At 38.9% G+C, this 21,057-nt stretch overlaps 1 protein-coding gene across 2 annotated transcripts in view; it reads left to right on the top strand.

The window, feature by feature from the left end:
* The window catches only part of HECTD4 (HECT domain E3 ubiquitin protein ligase 4), a 223,726-nt gene that overhangs the window by 95,866 nt on the left and 106,803 nt on the right, over window positions 1–21,057 (top strand). Inside the window, exons 8-17 of one of the 2 annotated variants that reach the window (XM_025401575.1) lie at window positions 2,322–2,514; window positions 5,892–6,050; window positions 10,381–10,494; window positions 11,545–11,685; window positions 14,868–15,100; window positions 15,479–15,624; window positions 18,071–18,141; window positions 19,067–19,172; window positions 19,747–19,867; window positions 20,831–20,959. In XM_025401575.1, coding sequence (XP_025257360.1) covers window positions 2,322–2,514; window positions 5,892–6,050; window positions 10,381–10,494; window positions 11,545–11,685; window positions 14,868–15,100; window positions 15,479–15,624; window positions 18,071–18,141; window positions 19,067–19,172; window positions 19,747–19,867; window positions 20,831–20,959 — 1,413 coding nt within the window. The remainder of the gene's footprint in view (window positions 1–2,321; window positions 2,515–5,891; window positions 6,051–10,380; window positions 10,495–11,544; window positions 11,686–14,867; window positions 15,101–15,478; window positions 15,625–18,070; window positions 18,142–19,066; window positions 19,173–19,746; window positions 19,868–20,830; window positions 20,960–21,057) is intronic. The other variant, XM_025401574.1, reaches the window with a different exon arrangement.

Here is a 21,057-nt window from a genome sequence, read left to right as displayed (position 1 = left end):
TTCATTGAATGCCTCCTAAGTGCTGGGGATGTTAAGGTGAACAAGGCAGGTGGATCCCTGTTCTCAGGAAGTTGGCATTCATTGGGGTATGTTAAAGTAGAAGGGCAAACAATAAATGACTTCATGAGTAAAATAATTTCAGAGAGTAGTAAATGCTGTGTAGATAATGAAACAGGATGATGTGCTGTGGCTTGGGGATGCTGGGGAAGAATCTTTTTTAGATTGGCAACCAGGGCAGGCCTCTTTGAGTAGGTAACGTTTAACTGAGACCTGAATGATAGGAAAGAGCCAGCCTCTGGAAGGTCTAGGGATAGAGCATTCCAGATGAAGGTCTTGGACACCAGGGCTAGGTCTAATCTTGGGAAAGGTCCCATTTAAGCAAATGAAGATGTTGACCAGCAAAGAGAGAGACAGGAAGGAAAGCAGGGACTGTGCTGGCCTCACTCACCAGCACAGTGAGCACTTTACACAGAGGTAACTGTTCATGTTAAAAAGAAACAAACCAGGCTGGGCATGGTAGCTCACGCCTGTAATTCCAGCACTTTGAGAAGCTAAGGCAGGCAGATTGCTTGAGCCCAGGAGTTCAAGACCAGCCTGGGCAACATGGCAAAACCCTGTCTCTACAAAAAACATTAATACAAAAATTAGCCAGATGTGGTGGCGCATGCCTGTGGTCCCAGCTACTTGAGAGGATGGGGTGCGAGAACCATCTGAGCCTGGGGAGATAGAGGGTTCAGTGAGCTGTGATCACGCCATTACACTCTAGCCTGAGTGACAGAACAAGACTCTGTCTCAAAAAAAAAAAAAAGAAACCAGGATTGTGTTCTGCCACCAACACTAAGGAATCAGAATCCCAAGAAGGATGGCAGTGATGGCACGACCTGCAAGAAAGTCGAGGAAAAGGTCACTGGTTTTGGGGTTAGGTCACTGGTGAACCATTGAGATTGCCGACTCATTAGAGGGTGCTGAATTCAGAGACCACCAACTGCAAAGGGTTAAAAAGCAGGGAATGGGGAAATAGAAGCAGCATTTTTGGACTCTGTAACAAATCTTTTTCTTTGTCATTTGTGAACATATCTTAAAAGACTCCCCCACTAAGTACACCCACCTTTGGGAATCTTTCCTGGCTGTGCTCCTGAGTTTACTCACTTTCTCTTGCCCCTTCTGTGTTACCAATCTTTCCCTGTTCTCTCCTCTTGCTTTCCCTTTGCTTCTGAAGATTTGACATTTTGCACTCCCATTCCCTTTTATCTCCACACCCTACAACTGCAAGCCAGTCCTGCCTGTCTTTGCTGGTGGGGGCCTGGTTCTTGGATCTAGAAAGGGGCCATGACAGATTTGACAAAAGGGATGATATTTTGATGGGCCACCAAGGTTTTGTTTAAGACCTGTGAATATTTGAAAACAAAGAGAAGGAAGTCAATGGAGAGGGAGGCACTAATGATGAAGAGGCAGAGGGGAGCACAGGACATGAGGCAGAAGTGGAAGGGTTCATCTTCATTAATATGAGGTGAAATCCTTTTTCCTCTGAATTAAGACGAAGGAAATAATACATGAGGCTGGGTCCCAAGATTCTTAAGTTGAAAGAGACGTGAGTAGGAGAAGCTTATGGTAAGTGGTCTGGATCTTTTTAGCAATACGGAAAGCCAGGTGGAATAAAAAAAAAAGAAGAAGAAAGAAGAAAACCAGGTGGTCTGCTAAAAGTTAAGCTCAGAATTGGTGAAGGAATTTTGGAGTCACCACTCCAAAGATTTTTCTGGGGAATAACCAAGTGGTGAATGAAAGAACCATAAAGCACCAGCAAAGATCCAGTTGAAGTTGATGTGTATTTTTAGCAAAATCTGCCTTTGTCCAGGCTTGCTCTGCCAGGGCCTGAGCAGCTGGTGCTAATGTTAACTGCTGTTAATAAAGAGTTTGGATTTTAGCCACTGAAGATATTTTGAGACATTATCCTCGTAGTTGTCCTTAACAGTAAATCAAAGACTGATTGATTTGTTTTCCTCTCGTTTGACTTCAACCTGTCAGAGGCATGTAATTAGTAAGTGCTGCCTGTGGAATCCAGTATAAGGAATTTTAATCAACAACTTTTCATAGACTTATTAAACATTATAGCTATTATGAAAAGTGAAAGCTCTCAAACTTATCATAGTCTCTTTTGTTTGTAGTAGTTTCTATAGCGCATTTAAATGGTAAGGTGTACATCTACTCAGGTGCAGTTTTTGAAATATTTTTTATTTACTCACAATAATATCCTCAAGTAGAAATTTGCTGATTAAATGGAAACAGATATCATTTTAGGACCTCCTTTTTTTCTATATTAGGTTGAAAATGGTGTATTTGTAGCCAACCCTCTTCAGGAACGCACAATTCTAATGAGAAAAGAGGGCGAATCTGCAAAAAGCATTAATGAGATGCTTCTAAGTAGACTTTCTCGGTATAGAGCCTCCCCGTCAGCAACCCTTGCTGCCCTGACTGGTTCCACCATCTCCAACACACTAAAAGAGGATCAAGCAGGTATGTTACTCTGTGCTTCCCAGATCTGTTTCCTTGTATAGCTCTATTCAGCTACGTCTTATTGTGCACTTCCTCCATGCTGTGCAAAGCCCTTTCCTTTGCATAGTTGACCTTATTTGGTCTTCCAGTCATTGTCCAGCTTTTTATTCCAAGCCAATACATGTTGTAGGCTATGGACATAAATTCATATGAACCTGTAGGAATGCAAAACAACCCCATGTTAAACTATAAACATCTTATCATCGTCACCATTCGTATAAATTACTTGATTTCATATTTCACATATGCTTTGTGAATGTGAAAACCTGAAAGTTAGCATCATCTTCCCTAAATACAGTCTTGACCAAGCAAATAACAGAAAAGCCTTCTACAGTAGATATTTTGTTTTTTAGAATTTATCATTTAGTTTTTGTAACTTAATGTTTTAAAATAGATAATACATGTACAGAATTTGAAAGTCAAAATAATGTAAAAAGGTATATGCGGAGAAGTCTTATTCTCACCACATTGGTAAATTTTATATTCTGCCCCCACCCTACCCCACCACAGGTAACTATATTTATTAGTTTTCATTTATCCTTCCAGTGTTTATGCAAGCATAATTAAAGATGAATTTATATGTTCATAATTTCTGCCTTTTCTTAATAAAAGGTAGTATACTATATACACTATTCTGCACTTTTAAAGTAGGAATTCTTAACCAGGATACACCTTTAAGGGAATGTGTTTAATAACATGTTATTAAACATACTCCCTCAAAGTTTTAGATATCATTTTATATGTATCTGTCATAATTTTCATCAGATTTTCAGAGTCGTCTATGACCCCCCAAAACATTAAGAACCATTATTCCATGGAGTTTATAGATTACATACCAAATATTTGGATTAATAACAAACTATGAACTGTAGTAAAAGATAAAGCTAGAAAAAGATACCATATGTAGAAAACTGCATCTGAATTAATAGGCATTTGATGAATTCAGTGTAATTTTATGCTTTATTTTTATAGTTAGAAATGCTAGGAAGAGAAAATATTTATGGTTAATTTGTTATGAGACTACCAAATTAAATACTTATTAGTCCATATTAGAATTTAAGGACAGTATTTTATTTTCACAGGCTTCTATTGTATCAAAGATAAGTGGCAAAATTGTTAATAGTTTTTGTGATTTGGGTAAGTGGATAATTCCAGCTGTAGAAGATACTTTCTAGAGGATAGTCTTTTATGCTAAATGAATGTTTTCATGACAAGCTGAAGGCCTGATCTGGGTTTGTCCCTTGGGAGAAAATGAAATCTTACCCTAAACAATGGAAATACTAAAGGAATGCTTATTGAAAATATGTATAATATCAAAACAAGACCTCAGAAGGCAAGGATATATTTAGAATTTGGTAGAAATGTGCACGCTTTAGTAGCACGTATACTGGAATTGGTAGAAACTGGTATCTGTATTCTAAACATGTGGTCTCATTGTACTTTTTTTTTTTTTTTTTTTTAAGAGATGAGGTCTTGCTATGTTGCCCGGGCTGGTCTCAAACTCCTGGGCTCAAGCAGTCTGTGGATTCTTTAACATGATGTTGCTACATTAAAAATTCACCAGTTATAAACCAAGAAACTTTTCAAAAGTAAGCGAACATACAAGGTGTCTATACGTTTTTGGCCAGGCGCAGTGGCTTACGCCTGTAATCCCAGCATTTTGGGAGGCCGAGGCGGGTGGATCACCTGAGGTCAGGAGTTCAAGACCAGCCTGGCCAACATGGTGAAACCCCATCTCTACTAAAAATACAAAAATTAGCCGGTCTTGATGGCGGGCACCTGTAATCTCAGCTGCTTGGGAGGCTGAGGCAGAATTGCTGGAACCCAGGAAGCAGAGGTTGCAGTGAGCCGAGATGGCGCCATTGTACTGCAGCCCAGGCCGACAATGGTGAGACTCAATTTTGAGACTCAGTCTCAAAAAATAAAAAATAGAAAAGCTTTTATTCCATTATAAACTAATACCTATTACCATGTTAATAAGGGTATGTCTATTAAAAACATCTTGGTGAAAATGTTATACTCACAAAGTTGCTAATTTTCCAGTTATTGCTGTCTTGAGGTTTCTTACCTGTGGAAATTTATCTTCTTGAATTTATGTCCTTAATGAAGAATATACTTGGTGGGGGCTTGCAGCTTAAAAAAAATAAAACTTTTTAGAAGCACAAACATTCAAAACAAATATCAGATAGATTAGGTTTCACTTTACTCACTCTTCTAATCTAAACCATCTAAAAATGATTTTCATCTATCTAGGCTATAGATAATAAGTTATATTTTACAGCCTGACAGCTTTCTAAGTAAAGCACTCTGATTGATTTTCTGTTGACATAATCAATCCTTGCTAGGCTTGTATATAGAAAATCCGTAAATTCACTCCATGTTTTAGATATGCCAGTAAGGGAGATTAAAGTACATTTTACACCTCTTAATTAGAAACAATAATTATTTTCCTAATGACAGTTTATGTCATTGACCCTTTTAAACAAGAAAAATGTATGTAAAGGGTTATAATAAATTACACAGCTATAAAACTGTTTTGTGATAGATATTGTGAAAGCTTTCATTAGGTTGAAATTTTTGGCCAATTTCATGTTGAAAGCTGTTTGTTATGAGTTTAATATCACAAACCTTTCAAGAATTTGTTCTATATAAAATGGAAAAAGAACCCAAGATCTTGATTAGAATATAGGTTGTTCATCCCAGATCTAAAGATCTAAAATGCTCCCAAATCTGAAACTTTTTGAGTGCCTACATGATGCTCAAAGGAAATACTCTCACTAATCTCAGATGTAATGAGTAAAAATAAATAAAAAACAAAGGAAATGTTCATTGGAATATTTTGAATTTTGGATTTTTCAGTTAGGAATGCTCAACTCTTAAGTATAATGCAAATATTTTAAATTCTGAAAAAATCTGAAATCCAAAACACTTCTGGTCTTAAGCATTTCAGATAAATGTACTCAACCTATATTAGTTTTCTAGGGGAAATGCAAATAAATAGTAGGATTCTTCTCTTATTTTGAGATTTAGTCCACGTGAGGATTTTTTTTTTTTTTAGAATAATTTGTGGAGGCATGATGGTATATTGAGGATTGGGAACACATTCAAGAAATGTTCAGACCATATAAATAGGAGGCTCAGGGTCAGGCTGTGGAGCCAGAAGATACTTATTTTTTTCCTTAGCTATTACTTCTTACTCTGTTTTCCTAATCTGGAAATCTGTTTTCCAAATCTTAGTTTGAGTTTGGGTCTCCCTCTTTATATCCTAATCTGTGTTGATAATCAAATTAATTTTTGTGTCAAATATTTTGACTTAGCATTTTTATTTCTTTGTCCAGCAAATACTAGCTGTGGGCTGCCTCTAAAAATGCTGCGGAAGACACCCATATATACCTGTGGCACCTACTTGGTGATGCTGGTGCCTCCTCCAGGGGGATCAGGCAGCTCTGCCACCCGATCTCTTTTTGGTGGAACAAGTGGTTTGTCATCTTTAAAAAGTAAGTGAATTTTACCTGTGGCACTTTCCTCGATTTATCTCAAACTCTGAAATTTAAGGCTCTCCTATTAATTATTTAAAACTTAACTTTGTTAAATAGTTGTTTGCAATAGCTCTCTGATAACAAAAAATACCAATTATCAATATAGGCTAGGAAGATTTAACAATATAATTTTTTGTGGATGACATATTAGTATAGTTTTTGAAAACTATTGTCCTGTAAAATTAATAGAAATAATCAGTTCAACAAAGTTTTAGGAAACAAAATAATATTTTGTCACATTATTTACTGATGATATAGCAAGAGATCTACTCACTGTGATAGAATTTCTTTTTTTTTTAGATGGAATCTTGCTCTGTCGCCCAGGCTGAAGTGCAGTGGCATGACCTCAGCCCACTGCAACTTCTGCCTCCCAGGTTGAAGTGATTCTCCTGCCTCAGCCTTCCTAGTAACTGAGATTACAGGCACACGCCACCATGCCCAGCTAATTTTTTTATTTTTAGTAGAGATGGCGTTTCACCATGTTAGCCAGGCTGGTCTTGAATTCCTGGCCTCAGGTGATCCACCCACCTTGACCTCCCAAAGTGCTGGGATTACAGACATGAGCCACCACGCCCTGCGGATAGAATTTCAAAGCTATTAAAATACGTATGCAAAACACCTCCATTTTAGGACACATATACAAAATACTAAGCATAAGACATAGAAAAGCAGATGTGGAAAAATGTATTAATATTTTAAAATATACATATATTTGTATAAGGAGGCACACTACAGTAATTAAAGCAGTGTAATTTTGGCTTCAGAGTGGACACATAATTAAATGGGATAAAGTATAGAATTAAAAAAATGTTCCTCAGGCTGGGGACGGTGGCTTTATTGAGATATAACTCACACACCATAAATTTTACCCGTTTAAAATATACAATTCAGTGGTTTTTAATAAGTTCACAGAGTTGTGCAGTCGTTACCACTAATCTACCCATCACCCCAAAAAGAAACCTCATACTTATCAACAGTTGCTCTCCTACTCCCTGACCCCCGGCATCTACCAATCTACTCTCTGTCTCTGTGGAGTTACCTGTACTCTACTTTTTATGTAAATGGAATTATACAACATACGGCCTTTTATGACTGCTTTTTTGTTTGTTTATTTGCTTGATTTTTAATTTTTGATTTTACTTGATAGTAGCAAAATACCACTTATTATTTTGTCTCATTCTGTGCATATTATGGTGGCTGAGCTATGAATAAAATCAGGAGGAGCTATAAAAGTAGACAGACATGTAAAAATCTTGTTTCTTCCTTTTAGTAACTATTATCTTGGGAAAATTAATCATTCAAAGCCTCAACTTTCCCATTTAAAAAAATGTGCAGATGATTATACCTACCACATAGGATAGTGTGAGGACACTTGACACATTATGGAGAGTTCTATATAAATATAGAATCATTTTTCCCTCTATGTAAATATAGTTGAGGATTGTGTCAACTGGAGAGCTGTATGATGTGAGAAGAGATGGAGAGTGTTCTCTACTCATGCACAATTCCACCCTCGCTTGTGGATACTCCTTGCTGTAGTGGGCTTGGTCTCCAGGAAGAAAGTACATGGAATGAGCTTTTCTCCTTAGTGCTTGCAAATGTGCATTTGTTACTGGACACCAGTGATCCTAGATCTTTCTCAGTCTTTAGCCATGGAATCACTACGTGGTTACTGAGGCTCAGACAGGTGAAGTGATGTGGTCCAAGTCTCTTGACACCAGATCCAGCTCTTTTTCATTGGTTGCAAGTTGTTCTATCCATCAGTTACACATTGCTGGGGAGGCCTTAGGAAACTTACAATCATAGCAGAAGGCAAAGGAGAAGCAGGCATCTTCACATGTTGGCAGGATGGAGCGAGTCTGTGACTGTTTTTTAAACTTAACATAATGTTTTTGAGGTTCATCCATACTACAGCATGAATCAATACTTCATTACTTTTTATGGTTGAATTATATTTCATTGTGTAGATAATATCCCATTTTGTTTATCCATTCATAAGTTGGTGGACATTTGAGTTGTTTCTACTTTTTGGCTATTTTGAATAATGCTGTTACGAACATTAGTATATCAGTTTTGTGTGGACATTTTTCATACTATGGGCGCATACATAGGAGTGGAATTGCGGGGTCATATGGTAAGTATATGTTTACCCTTGGAGGGACTGCTAAACTGTTTCTCAAAGTGGCCATACCATTTTACGTTCTCATCTCCTAAGTATAATGGTTCTATTTTCTCTACATCCTCGCCAACATTTGTTATTTTCCGTTTTTCTGATTATAGCCATCTTTGTGGATGTGAAGTGGTACCTCATTGTGATTTGTGCATTTCCTTAATGACTAATGATACTTAGCATCTGTTCATGTGCTTATTGGCCATTTGTATATCTTCTTTGGAGGAATATTTATTCCTCCAAAGTCTTTTGTCCATTTAAAGATTGGGTTTTTTGGCTGGGCGCAGTGGCTCACGCCTGTAATCCCAGCACTTTGGGAGGCCGTGGCGGGCAAATCATGAGGTCAAGAGATCGAGACCATTGTGGCCAACATGGTGAAACCCCGTCTCTACTAAAATACAAAAATTAGCTGGGCATGGTGGCACGTGCCTGTAGTCCCAGCTACACAGGAGGCTGAGGCAGGAGAACTGCTTAACCCAGGAGGTGGAGGTTGCAGTGAGCCTAGATCGCGCCACTGCACTGCAGCCTGGCGACAGAGCGAGATTCTGTCTCTAAATAAATAAATAAAGCAAAAGTAAAAATTGGGTTTTTATGTTATTGACCATCAGTCTTTTTTTTCCCCTCTTTTTTCCTATTACCGCATATTGTGACCATTGGTCTTATTAAATTGTGTTTAGTCTCCTTGGCATGGCTTTTTTGCTCAACTGAAATTGACCCCACTGAATTAAAGTGGGTCTTAATGGTACCATTCTTTCATGAGGATATAGCTTACACAGTGATTCTACTTTAGCGCTACAAACCAGTAAATGCTTAAATTCCTTCTATGTCATGAGGTCAAGAGATCGAAACCATCGTGGCCAACATGGTGAAACCCCATCTCTTCTAAAATACAAAAATTAGCTGGGCATGGTGGCGCATGCTTGTAGTCCCAGCTACACAGGGGTGTTCCTCTTTGGCTACTGTGGGGGCTGCTCAGAAAGTGGAAGAATTGGTGCTTGCCTTTAACAACTCATAGTCTAGTTAGGAGAGATGACGTAGATGTGTGAGACAATGAGAAAATGATAGACAGTGCTGCATCCCTGCTGGAAGGATCCACGTGGAGCAGATTTGTGAGCTGCAGAATCTGAGAAAGAAAGGCTCATTGTGGAGTGGGGTAGAAAGGAGAGACTTCATGAGGTTTTGAGTTTAAGCCATAAAGAACGGGTATTATTCATATAAGTGGCCAAGTGAAGAGAAAGCATATGTATGTTAAGTACCATGAAAAGAGATTTGGAGATCTATTTTCTACTGTCCCATTTTGTTTAATGGAACAGTAGAAAATAGAAAAAAGAGTATCATTTATGTTATAACTCAAGTTAGGCATGATGCAGATCTGGGCTACTAGGGTGATGAGAATATGAAAAAGAAGCAAACTTGAGACACAATGCTAAAGTTTTGTTTGAAAATGGGGAAGAAAATAAAATCAGTGATAGCAATTAATGTATATATATGCTGGTGTGGATCCTTGACATATTTTAACTCATTTACTCTTTACAATAACTGTATAAGGTAGGTACTTTTATTATTTCCACTCTAGAAATGAGGAAACTGAGATGTTCAATGTCTTTCCCAGGGCCACCCAAAAGTGTTAGAGCTGGAATTGAAACTCCGAAGCCCAAAGTCCATGCTCTTTACCACTGCACCATCCTGTGTTAAGGGAAAAAGTCAAGGTGTATTAGGAAAGATTGCAGCTAAGTGTACACCAAGCTTTATTGAACACTGACTAACTGCAAAGTGTTTCTTGTAAACATTTTCATCTTGTGATTTAGTGATGATAACCCCTCTTGCAATTACCCTTTTGATAATGTGTATCAGAAAGAACCATCATGCAAAAGGTGCCGTTTTAAAAACACATTGAAAACTATGGTTCAATGTTAAATTTAGGAAGATTTCTGGTGGTGACAGTTTTCTTTCTGTGGTCTTATGCATGTATTCTCCATCCCTTTACCACCAATTACCACCAATACGCAACAACAAGAAAGGGGTGTGATTTTTATAAAAATTTTGTTAAAAGCCTAAAATTTAAACTTTGAAAATAATCTTCAGGCTCATTAAACAGCTTAATGTTTGTTTCCAAAGTCCTAGCCTCCAGCTTGGTGTATAATATTTCGGATGGTCAGTTTACAAGTCGTGCAGATCTCATAGATGCTGCTGGAAGCTCACTGGGGCGTGGTGCTCTCGTACCAGGATTGGGTAAGAAATAAACGTGCACATTTCTTTGGAAAATTTAAAGTTTTAGCAAATTTCTCTTGAACTATCTTGCCAGTTCCCTGTGGCATTCTTGTTTCCTTGAAAAGAAAGACGTTTTTTGTTTTGTTTTGTTTTTTTGAGACAGGGTCTCTTCTGTCACCTAGGCTGGAGTGAAGTGGTGCGATCTTGGCTCACTGCAGCCTCCACCTCCTGGGCTCAAGCAGTCCTCCCATCTCAGCCTCCTGAGTAACAGGGACTATAGGAGTACACCACCATGCCCAGCTAATTTTGTTTATTTTTTGTGGAGCCAAGGTCTCACTATGTCACCCAGGCTGATCTCAAACTCCTGGGCTCAAGCAATCCTCCTGCCTCGGCCTCCCAAAGTGCTGGGATTACAGGCATGAGCCATTGTGCCCAGCCAGAAAGAATTTTTTTAATATTAAATTTTAATTTTGGGAATGAGTATAAGAAATTGCCATATGTAAAATTCCTCTGAGTAAACTGCAATTGAAGATACTGTTTATTAGGTTGTGCGATAATGCCTATAAGAAATTCTCAAGGTTTATGCCATGAAAAGTTTATTTCCTGTGAGGAATTGGTATACCTGTTATTGCTAGAAAATGAACATTAAGTAATATTCTGGATTTTCTCTTTGCCCTGGGTGGTAGGAAGCTTATTTCTAAGTTTTAGGCTCAGTTATTAGGGCTTTTTACTGTGTATTAATATTAATTGGTTTATTATACCTGGGTTTTTAATGTAAGACACTTAAATCCTTTTTGGAAGTAGGTCACAGATAAATCAGTTACTAAGAGCTCTCTATTTTGTGAGACTTACTCCTTCTCACACAGGAGTTAAGCAAAATTAAAAATTAAATGCTGGCTTCTTGCCGAGTCCCCACCTAGTACCTTGCCAAGTAAATCTATGGGACTAGGGATGTGGGTTGTCAACATTAGAGAGCATCCTTGCCCTTCCACTTTGTAGCAGTGCTTGTGAGAAATATGTATACAGGTAGCTGGTGGCATGATGACTGAATACAGTATGCTCTTTTTGCAGGAGCATGTTATGACACAGTGAATAACATGCTATGGACATGCTCAAATGACTATATCGATCAGTGGTGTAACCCTGGGAATCAAGCCTTCCATTATGTCTGCCAGAGACTTGGAGTCAGTCACATTATCACTGAGCCCAAAGGTGAGGTGCATTCAGGGTCTTGCAGGAAAAGATTTCCTTCTGAAATATGAGAGAATACCACAGCATTTGTAGGTGAAAACATAGCCCAACCCCAGAATGTGTCCCCAGTTTTCCCTCTTTGAACTTTTGAAACCTAAAGTCCTTTGTTCTCTGTAACCATGAAAGATGAGTTATGATTAAGTGAATAAGTATGTAAATAAATAGAGCTTTTGAGGTGGTCAATAGACTTTTTTAAAGGACAATTGTTATGTCCTTCCTGAAATTGTTGGAACTTTGTTGCAAAAATTATTTGTATTTGGCATGGGATTGTATACTGTTGTAATGTTTTGCATCGATAATGACTTATTTATATACAAACTTAGATGGAATTACCAGTGAAGGACCTTTGTATTTTTTAATATTAATATGAACATTCTTAATATTAAGTTAATATTAACTTAAAATCTTGTGGCTTTAAAGTCAGCTATGCTAATATGGAGGAATTAATCACTCAGCAAGTCCCCTACCCATAAAGCAACACTAAAACAGGTAATTATCAAAAACAACTATTTCCAGGCTCTGGAAATTGCCAAGGCATACACCAAATTGAGAGTTGTTATTCATTTTAAAAAGCCCTGAACTTTGGGTACTAGAACTGCTCCGATCCTCCACCTCAGTCTGCTGTGGGAGAATTACTGTGCTGACCACCTCAAGCTTGGTCAGCATAATAATTCTCTCAGGGTGGGGAAGACTGTGAAAAGCAGCAGCTTTGCTGCCAGAGGGGGCTGACTTGATAGGGAGCAGAGCGTGGAAAAACCTCATGTCCAGTAGCATTGTCAGTAACAGTAGTCATCTTGGTGGCAAACAAACAGAGACCTGTGGCTCAGCAGGCCTTAGATCTTGATCCCAGTTAGGGCAAGCAGTGGCCCAGCCGACTAGCTAGAAGTTTACTAGTGAGATCTGGATAGTGAGAAAGCTGTGGGGGACCACACGCCTACACAGAAGAGGCCTAAGACAGCCTAAGCTACTTGCACAATTCTGGCGAAACATGAGTCTGCATACACATGCAAAGATGTGAGAGGGCCCAACAGGAAGCAAAAACCAGAGCAGAGTTTAAAACCTTGTGAACTTTGCTGCACTTCCCCCAAAACACACAGATCCATCCAGGGTGAAAGTGTTACTGGCTCAAGGTGTTGTAGTACAATCATTGGTTGACAACCACTAAGGAATACAGATAGGGGTGACCCCTAGGAAGCCAGGCTGAAAAAGAAAAACAAGAATAATTAAAAATAAATGGAGCTGGGCATGGTGGCTCACGCCTGTAATCTCAGCACTTTGGGAGGCCGAGGTGGGCAGATCACCTGAGGTCAGGAATTCGAGACCAGCCTGGCCAACATGGTGAAACCCCATCTGTACTAAAAACACATAAAAATTAGCTGAGCATGATGGCAGGCGCCTGTAGTCTCAGCTATTTGGGAGGCTGGGGCAGGAGAATCACTTGAACTGGGAGGCTGAGGTTGCAGTGAGCCTCGATCACGCCATTGCATACCAGCCGGGGCAACAAGAGTGAAACTCCATCTCAAAAAAATAAAATAAGATAAGATAAAATAAATAAATAAATAAATAAATGAAAGAAAGAAAGAAACAAGTATTTGAGAAAATAAACTGAGCAGAAAAATCAGTAACCACGCAATGCAGGAGAAACGCAGATGTTGGACTAATGACTTTAAAGTCAGATGAAGACTTAAAGCAGCCGTTATAAATGCATTTAAAGAACTAAAGGAATCCAAGTTTAAAAAAATCAAAGGTAAATATGATGACTATGATCAAGCAAATTGAGAATTTCAGTAAAGAGATTATTTAAAAACAACAACAACAACAACAAGAAAATGGAAATTCCGGGTTTGAAAAGAAAAATTCAGTAGAGTGGCTCAACAGCAGATTTGAGCTGCTGGGAGAAGAAAGCAGCAAACCTGGACCATAGATTGGTAGAGTTGTTCTGTCTGAAGAGCAGAACAGGACACCTGGGGAGTACTAGTCAGACGTTTGTAGAATAGAATGTCCTTCCCTGTGGGTTCATCTGATGCTTTCTTATGGTTAAACTGAAGTTATGGATTGGGGGAAGAATACCACAGAAGCGATATCCCCTTCACATTACATCTATTCCAAGGTACATGGTATTGACATGACTTATTACTAGTGATAATAAAAACTGATCACTTGGTTTAAATGATATCTGCCAGGTTTCTCCACTATAAAATTACCACTTCTCCCTTTCAATACTCTGTTAGTCTCAACCACACTGAAGGGAAGGGTAATTAAGCTCCACCTCCTAGAAAAAGTGTATCAGAGAACTTGTAGACTTGGTCCTTCAGAGGACCAAAGCCAGTTCATGTGGATAGACGAATGTTTATCAGCACAGTAATTATTATCTCTAGGGTCAGTTTTTTTTTCTCAGCTTTCACTCTCGAATTTGGTGTTTGTGTAAATTTACTAAAACTTGGTGAGTTGTGCATTTAGAGTGGGCGAGTTTTATGGAATATAAATTATATCTTGATAAAGCTATTTTTTGGAAAAAGCAAAAAGTAGAAAAGAAAGTCCACTTTGTATTACTGACTCACAAGCCTCTTGCCTGAACGCCAGACTATGGATTCACTTCCACTTGGTTATCTAATGGGCATTTTCAGCTTAACATGTCAAAACATGAGGAACTATTTATAGACAGGGGTTCTAATATGGAGCAGCCATAGGATATGGAGAGGTTTTACTAGAGTGGTTACCAGCAGGGGTTACCTCAGGGACTGTGGACTGAGGTGGCCTGAATCCAAATCCCGGTTCTACCACTTCTTAGCTATGTGACCTAGGGCAAGTTCCTTAACTTCTGTGACTCTTGGTTTATTGCTCTACAAAACAGGGCTAAAATAGTCTAAGTTGAGAACCATGTAAAGCATTCAGCCCATTCTTCAGCATATAAAAAGGGCTCAGTAAGTGGTAGCTACTTCCATTCCAAACAAATGAACTCCTGAAGTGTTTTCACCCCAGCACCTGTGGCAGGGAGAAGGGTTCTCTGGCAGCAGTGAAAGAGATTATAGCCAAAATACCCTTTCCTAGTGTGCACACACCTTTTGTATGTCAGAGGTCTGTTCTTTGGGGACCACCCATAGAGATGTCTTTCCTCACTCAGTTTCCTTTTCATCTTCTAGAAGAGGCTATAACCACGAATGAGGTTATAAACCAATTATTGCACCACGTTGGTGCGATGTGCATACACCAACTTAATCTTCTTGCCACCAACCCCAATCTTCCAATCACAAGTGTCTTGGGCAAGCAGCATCCAATTGAAGCACACCATCTTAGCAGTATTTGTGACATTATGGAGAAGGCCATGGTTAATGGAGATACCTGTATTATACGCTGCATTCTCGTTGTCTTTCAGGTAAATACATTGTTTGGAGATAAATAAGATGATAGAGAAAAGGAAACGCAAACCTTGGCTTCAGCCAGTTCATTTTTACCAGAAGAAAAATTTAATGACTTTCCTGTTCTGTATCCTACCACCTTCTAATCCTGTAGTTAGAATTATCGTATTCATTGCACTGTGATTAATGGAGTATTGCTATACATAGCTTATTACAATTAATATATGCAAAATATTTACTATAATTATACCATTACACAATAGAAGAGATTATGGTTAAAAAAAATCCACCTGGTTTATTTGTTCATAGGGTATCTACCATGTACTTTCTTTGTAGGGATAATTTTATCCCCAGTAGAATTAGCATTTTTAGATAGACTCCTTATGTTTCTGTAGGTGGTATTTAAATTTTTCTTCAGCCCACAAACTGAAAGGAATCGAGACATCATTCGACGGTCGGGATTGCTTCTTTGGCAGTTGTTGATGGCACCAAAAGATCAAATTTGCCCTGAGATTCAGAAGGAAGTCTGCCTTGCCATCAGGTAAACAGCTAATGATTTTCGTAGTGCTCTCTGCAAAACGGTTCTTCTGCAAGGCATTGTAATCCTCCCTGAAAGCTGGTAGTATAAATGCCTCTTACCCCATCCCACAGTCAGGACCTCATAGATTGGGGATAATTTCACTGAAGAGGGGTTTGTAGCCCCACCTGTAGAGGACCAAAGCCAACTGTGTACTTGCATTTTCTTATCTCACTGTTTGGATCTAAAAAAAAAAAAAAAAAAAGGCCCTTTAAGTGGATATTTTGATTATTTGCAGGCTGATGTTCTCATTTTGCAGAGTGTGGCAGCGTGGTTAAGAAGCAGGCTTTGGCAACAGGCAGATCTGGGTTCTAGACTTTGCCACTTACTAGTGTGACCTTGGTTTAAGGTTCGCATTTCCTTAGCTGTAAGATAAGCATTAAAATAGCACCTATTTTATGGGTCTGTGAGGTTTTCCTAAGGTAAGGCCTGATGCAAAGTAAGTGCTCAAAAATGCAAGTCTTTATCAACCTGTTTAAAGCTTTTGAGACAAGAGAGCAGAATTTATAGGCCATTTTCTATTTCTTGTCAGTCTTTTTTTGTTTTTTTTAGTTCAGTGAACTTTTTTTCTTTTTGCTTTTTTGAGACAGAGTTTTACTCTTGTTGCCCAGGCTCGAGTGCAGTGGTGCGATTTCAGCTCACCGCAACCTCTGCCTCCCAGGTTCAAGTGATTCTCCTGCGTCAGCCTCTCAAGTAGCTGGGATTACAGGCACCTGCCACCACGCCTGGCTAATTTTTGTATTTTTAGTAGAGATGGGGTTTCACCATGTTGGCCAGGCTGGTCTCAAACTCCTGACCTCAGATGATCCACCCACCTTGGCCTCCCAAAGTGCTGGGATTACAGGTGTGAGCCACCATGCCTGGCCTCAGCGAGCTTTTATACAGGAATACAGCCTTAAAGTGACTATAACTATAATTTAGTTTCCAAGAGAGAGCTGAATGGTTGATCTGAAAGATCTGTATGACAGGGGTGAGCATAGATGACAGGAAGTTGTTTTCCTTCCACAGCGCATTATGCTTCAAATCTCTTTCTGTGGAGCATTAAGGCAGTGATTGAAATCTGGTGCTCTGAGGAAACTTTTGGAGGGGATGGGTATATTCACTATCTTGATTATGGTGATGGTTTCTTTGGTGTATACATATATCAGACTTATCAGATTGTACACTGTAAATATGTGCACTTGATTAAATGTTAAACCTCAATTAAAAAAGAAAAGAGGCTAGCCGGGCGCGGTGGCTCATGCTTGTAATCCCAGCACTTTGGGAGGCCGAGGCAGGTGGATCACCTGAGGTCAGGAGTTCAAGACCAGCCTGACCAACATGGAGAAACCCCGTAAAAATACAAAATTAGCCGGGGTGGTGGCACATGCCTGTAATCCCAGCTACTCGGGAGGCTGAGGCAGGAGAATCGCTTGAACCCGGGAGGCGGAGGTTGCGGTGAGCCGAGATCGTGCCATTGCACTCCAGCCTGGGCAAAAAGAGCGAAACTCTGTCTCAAAAAAAAAAAAAAAAAGAGAAGAGGCTGAATGCGGTAGCTCATACCTATAATCCCAGCACTTTGAGGGGCCATGGCAGGAGGATCGCTGAGGCCAGGTTTGAGACCAGTCTGGGCAACATAGTAAGACCTTGTCTCTACAAAAAAATAAAAATAAAAACAAAATTAGCCCAATGCCCTGGCAAGCACCTGTAGTTCCAGCTATTTGGGAGACTGAGGTGGGAGGATCACTTGAGCCTGGGAGGTCAAGGCTGCAATGTGCCGAGATCACACCACTGCACTCCATGCATTCCAGCCTGGGCGACAGTGAGATCCTATCTAAAACACACACACGCACGCACACACACAAATAAATTAATGAAAAGAAAAGAGATTCTGATGCCATTTGCAATGTTGTTCTTCCCTTCTCTTTGAAAAAGCTGAGAATTAGCAATTTACTTTCTTAATTGTTTTTTGGGGGAGGCACAATTGATATATGTAGGCTTGACTACATTGACTTTTCATAGCTTACCAATTCTTTTTAACCAGTTCTACATCTAACCCCAAGTAACTTATTTTGGTAATTCACAGGAAGAGGAGGAGAGGGATGACATTTATCAGGGAAGTGATTGGACTGTATCGTGACAGTGAATTTAGATTCAAATGCCTTTTTAGGCCAGGTGCAGTAGCTCACACCTGCAATCCCAGCACTTTGGGAGGACAAGGCAGGTGGATCGCTTGAGCTCAGGAGTTTAACCTGGGCAACATATTGAGACCCTGTCTCAAATTTTTTTAATGCCTTTTTAGTGATAAAAGTTTTTTCACAGTTTTATATAATCAAATTGACATCTTTAATAAAAATAAGAATTTAAATATTTAGAGTTTTGATTTTCTAGAATTTTTGCTTAAATGTTTTTGACTTTTTTGTCATTTCAGCTCTGGTTTAAATATCTTGTACCCAGGTGAAACTGAAATCAATAACTTACTTAAACTGGTCTTAACAGAAGGTAAGAATTATCCTTTAATTATCTTTGAACAGCCGTCCTTTTTTTGTCCCCAAAGAAACAACTGCATATTAAGATAATTGATACTTCTTCATATATGTTAGTCAGCATATTTTAAAAATGTATCTGCAGGCCAGGCACAGTGGATCACACCTGTAATCCCAGCACTTTGGTAGGCTGAGGCGAGAGGATCACTTGACCCGGGAGCTCAAGACCAGCCTGGCCAGCATAGCAAGACCCTGACACTACAAAAAATAAAAACAATTAGCTGGCCATGGTGGCCCATACCTTGTTGTCCCAGCTACTCAGGAGTCTGAGGCAGGAGGATTGGTTCCGCCCAGGAGGTTGAGGCTGCAGTGAGCTATGATGACACAACTACACTCTAGCCTGGGCAACAGAGCCAGACCCTGTCTCAGAAAGAAAGAAAGAAAGAACGTATCTGCATATATGCTTACATTTCAACCAGATTGAAAGCAAAAACCGTGTTTTATATATCTTCAAGCTTTATAAACTGTCTCCACTGCTTAGCATAATGTATGTGACTATAGATGTTTAACAAATAAAATGATCACTTATTGGTGATTTCTAAGCCACTTGTCTTCACACATTGGAGCCTAACATTTTAAGTTACACTAAACAACACAACAAAAGGTACTGTGTTAAAGACAGTTGGCATTTAAAAGCAATATTAAGGAATGAAAAATCACACTTCATAATATATCAAGAAGGTAATTACACTTTAATCAGGATGCTGGTTAAAAAGTCGGATTCATTGTGATGTCATTTTTGCTGCTTTTATTTGTATAAGTCCGTATGTCTGGTGCCCCTAGCTTGCCGAGAATCTATTTGTTTAAAAACTTTTTAAAAATAGCATCAGTTTTCGAGGAGTCATTACCAGGGTAGTTGATGGAGCTTTGTTCTGTGTTAGGAGAGAGAAACAGTGGACTCTCCCAGCTACGGGATGTGATCCTAACCAACCTGGCCGAACAGCTCCAAAACAACCGATTTGGCAGCGATGAAGATGATCATTACAGGTGACACAAGTTGTATTATTCACTCCTAGCCTTTGTGTTCTCAGTCGTTAGTTTTCATTTCAATGTGTTTGATCAACTTTAGTCTCCTGTTATAATTAATATGATCGTTAGCATGTTAAACCTAAAGCATGGACCAGATGAAAGATAATAGATTCTATAGTTCCCCTCAGAACTGATAATTGCACATTTCAGTTTTATCAGTAAAGTAAGTTGGGCTTGGGGAAAGGGTCTTTAGCAAAAATAACAGATGGAACTTATTTAGGAGATCTTGGTTCAGAGTACTGTCCAAATTGCTGGTTTATGAGAAAGGCTGAGTATGTGTGTTAGAGCTGGTGAAGCAGACGAAGGTGTTGTTTTTCTATGTTATTTATAAAATACTTTGACTTTATAGTTGGGTGCCATTTGATTTCTATAAGTTTGATTTAAATAGTGTACCTAGTTATTAGCGTTATTACTAAGGTGATTTGCTTACAGAATCAATTATGTATCTTCTATTTGTCATCTTATACTAATTATATAAAATTTATCCTTTTATGAATAAACCATCAATAAACATTTTTCCTGCACTTTAAAGACTAAATGATGAACTTTTACACTACATTCTGAAGATTGTTGTACGAGAATCCTGTATCTTAATCACCAAGTGCCAAACTGTCTCTAAAGATGATTTTCAAAAGCTCCTTTCAACTGTGCCTGTAAGTAAAAATGTGTTTAATGAAAGCAAAATTATATCAAGCATCCCTGTTTTCATTTTATTGTATTGACAGGTGTGTATATACATACAGACTTAAAATAATTTATGAAAGGCCGGGCGCAGTGGCTCATGCCTGTAATCCCAGCACTTTGGGAGGCCAAGGTGGGTGGATCACCTGAGGTCAGGAGTTCAAGACCAGTCTGACCAACATGGTGAAACCCCATCTCTACTAATAATACAAAAATTAGCCGGGTGTGATGGCGCACATTAGTAATCCCAGCTACTTAAGAGGCTGAGGCGAGACAATCACGTGAACCCAGGAGGTGGAGATTACAGTGAGCTGAGATCGCGCCACCACACTCCAGCCTAGGTGACAGAGCAAGACTTCGTCTCAAATAATAATAATAATAATTTATGAAAGTCAGTGGATGACTCCTTACCCTAGAAATGTAGACCTAGACAAATGCACTTGAAAAACTTTCCAAAGACTATTCCCCCTGCTTAAATTGCTTGATGCAATAAATTGATCGGATTTGGGGGTTTTTGTTTTATCTAGTGAGAGTGTTCTTCCCTTATTAATTTTTAATTTTACATTGTTTTCTAAACCATGGGTGTTTTATAGAGACCAGTAGGAATCAAAAGATTCTTTTAAGGGTTTGGGTATTCTTCTGTAATGGAGATGTGTGTGAGAGGGAGGAGGAAGGATAATTATTAAGAGGCAAAAATTCGAGTAAGTATTCTAATTAGTGAGGGTTGTGTACCAAAAGGCAGAAAGTTATAGTAAATGTGTCAGAGTATGCATGGAAAGCCATGTGGAAATAAGTCACCTGAAAAACTAACTTGGTCTGTTTTGTGTACTTTCTCTTTTTGTTTTCTTTGTCAAAATCTTTTAAAAACGTGAGGATTACATGATCGCTCTTTCAGTAGGGTTTAGATCATTTAAGTGCCCTTATTTGTATTAAAGGCTGCATCCTCCTGCCTGCGCTATCTGATGGCAGTTCAGAATCACCTTCTCAGTAACACTATTTTGATTAAACCTGATGAGAATGATGACAGTGACAGCTCCTTGCAGGGAGAGACATTGAAGGTACAGGTAAACACCAAGCTTTATTTTAACGATGCGTTCTACCCAGTGTGAAAAGCAGCTTAATTGGCTAAATTTCTGTGTATTATGATGTCAGAATTCACCTT

The sequence above is a fragment of the Theropithecus gelada genome, chromosome 11, assembly GCF_003255815.1.
Source record: "Theropithecus gelada isolate Dixy chromosome 11, Tgel_1.0, whole genome shotgun sequence".
NCBI classification, from domain to species: Eukaryota; Metazoa; Chordata; class Mammalia; order Primates; family Cercopithecidae; genus Theropithecus; species Theropithecus gelada.
The sequence above is the reverse complement of the archived record's forward strand: the minus strand, read 5'-3'. Positions and strand labels throughout refer to the sequence as shown.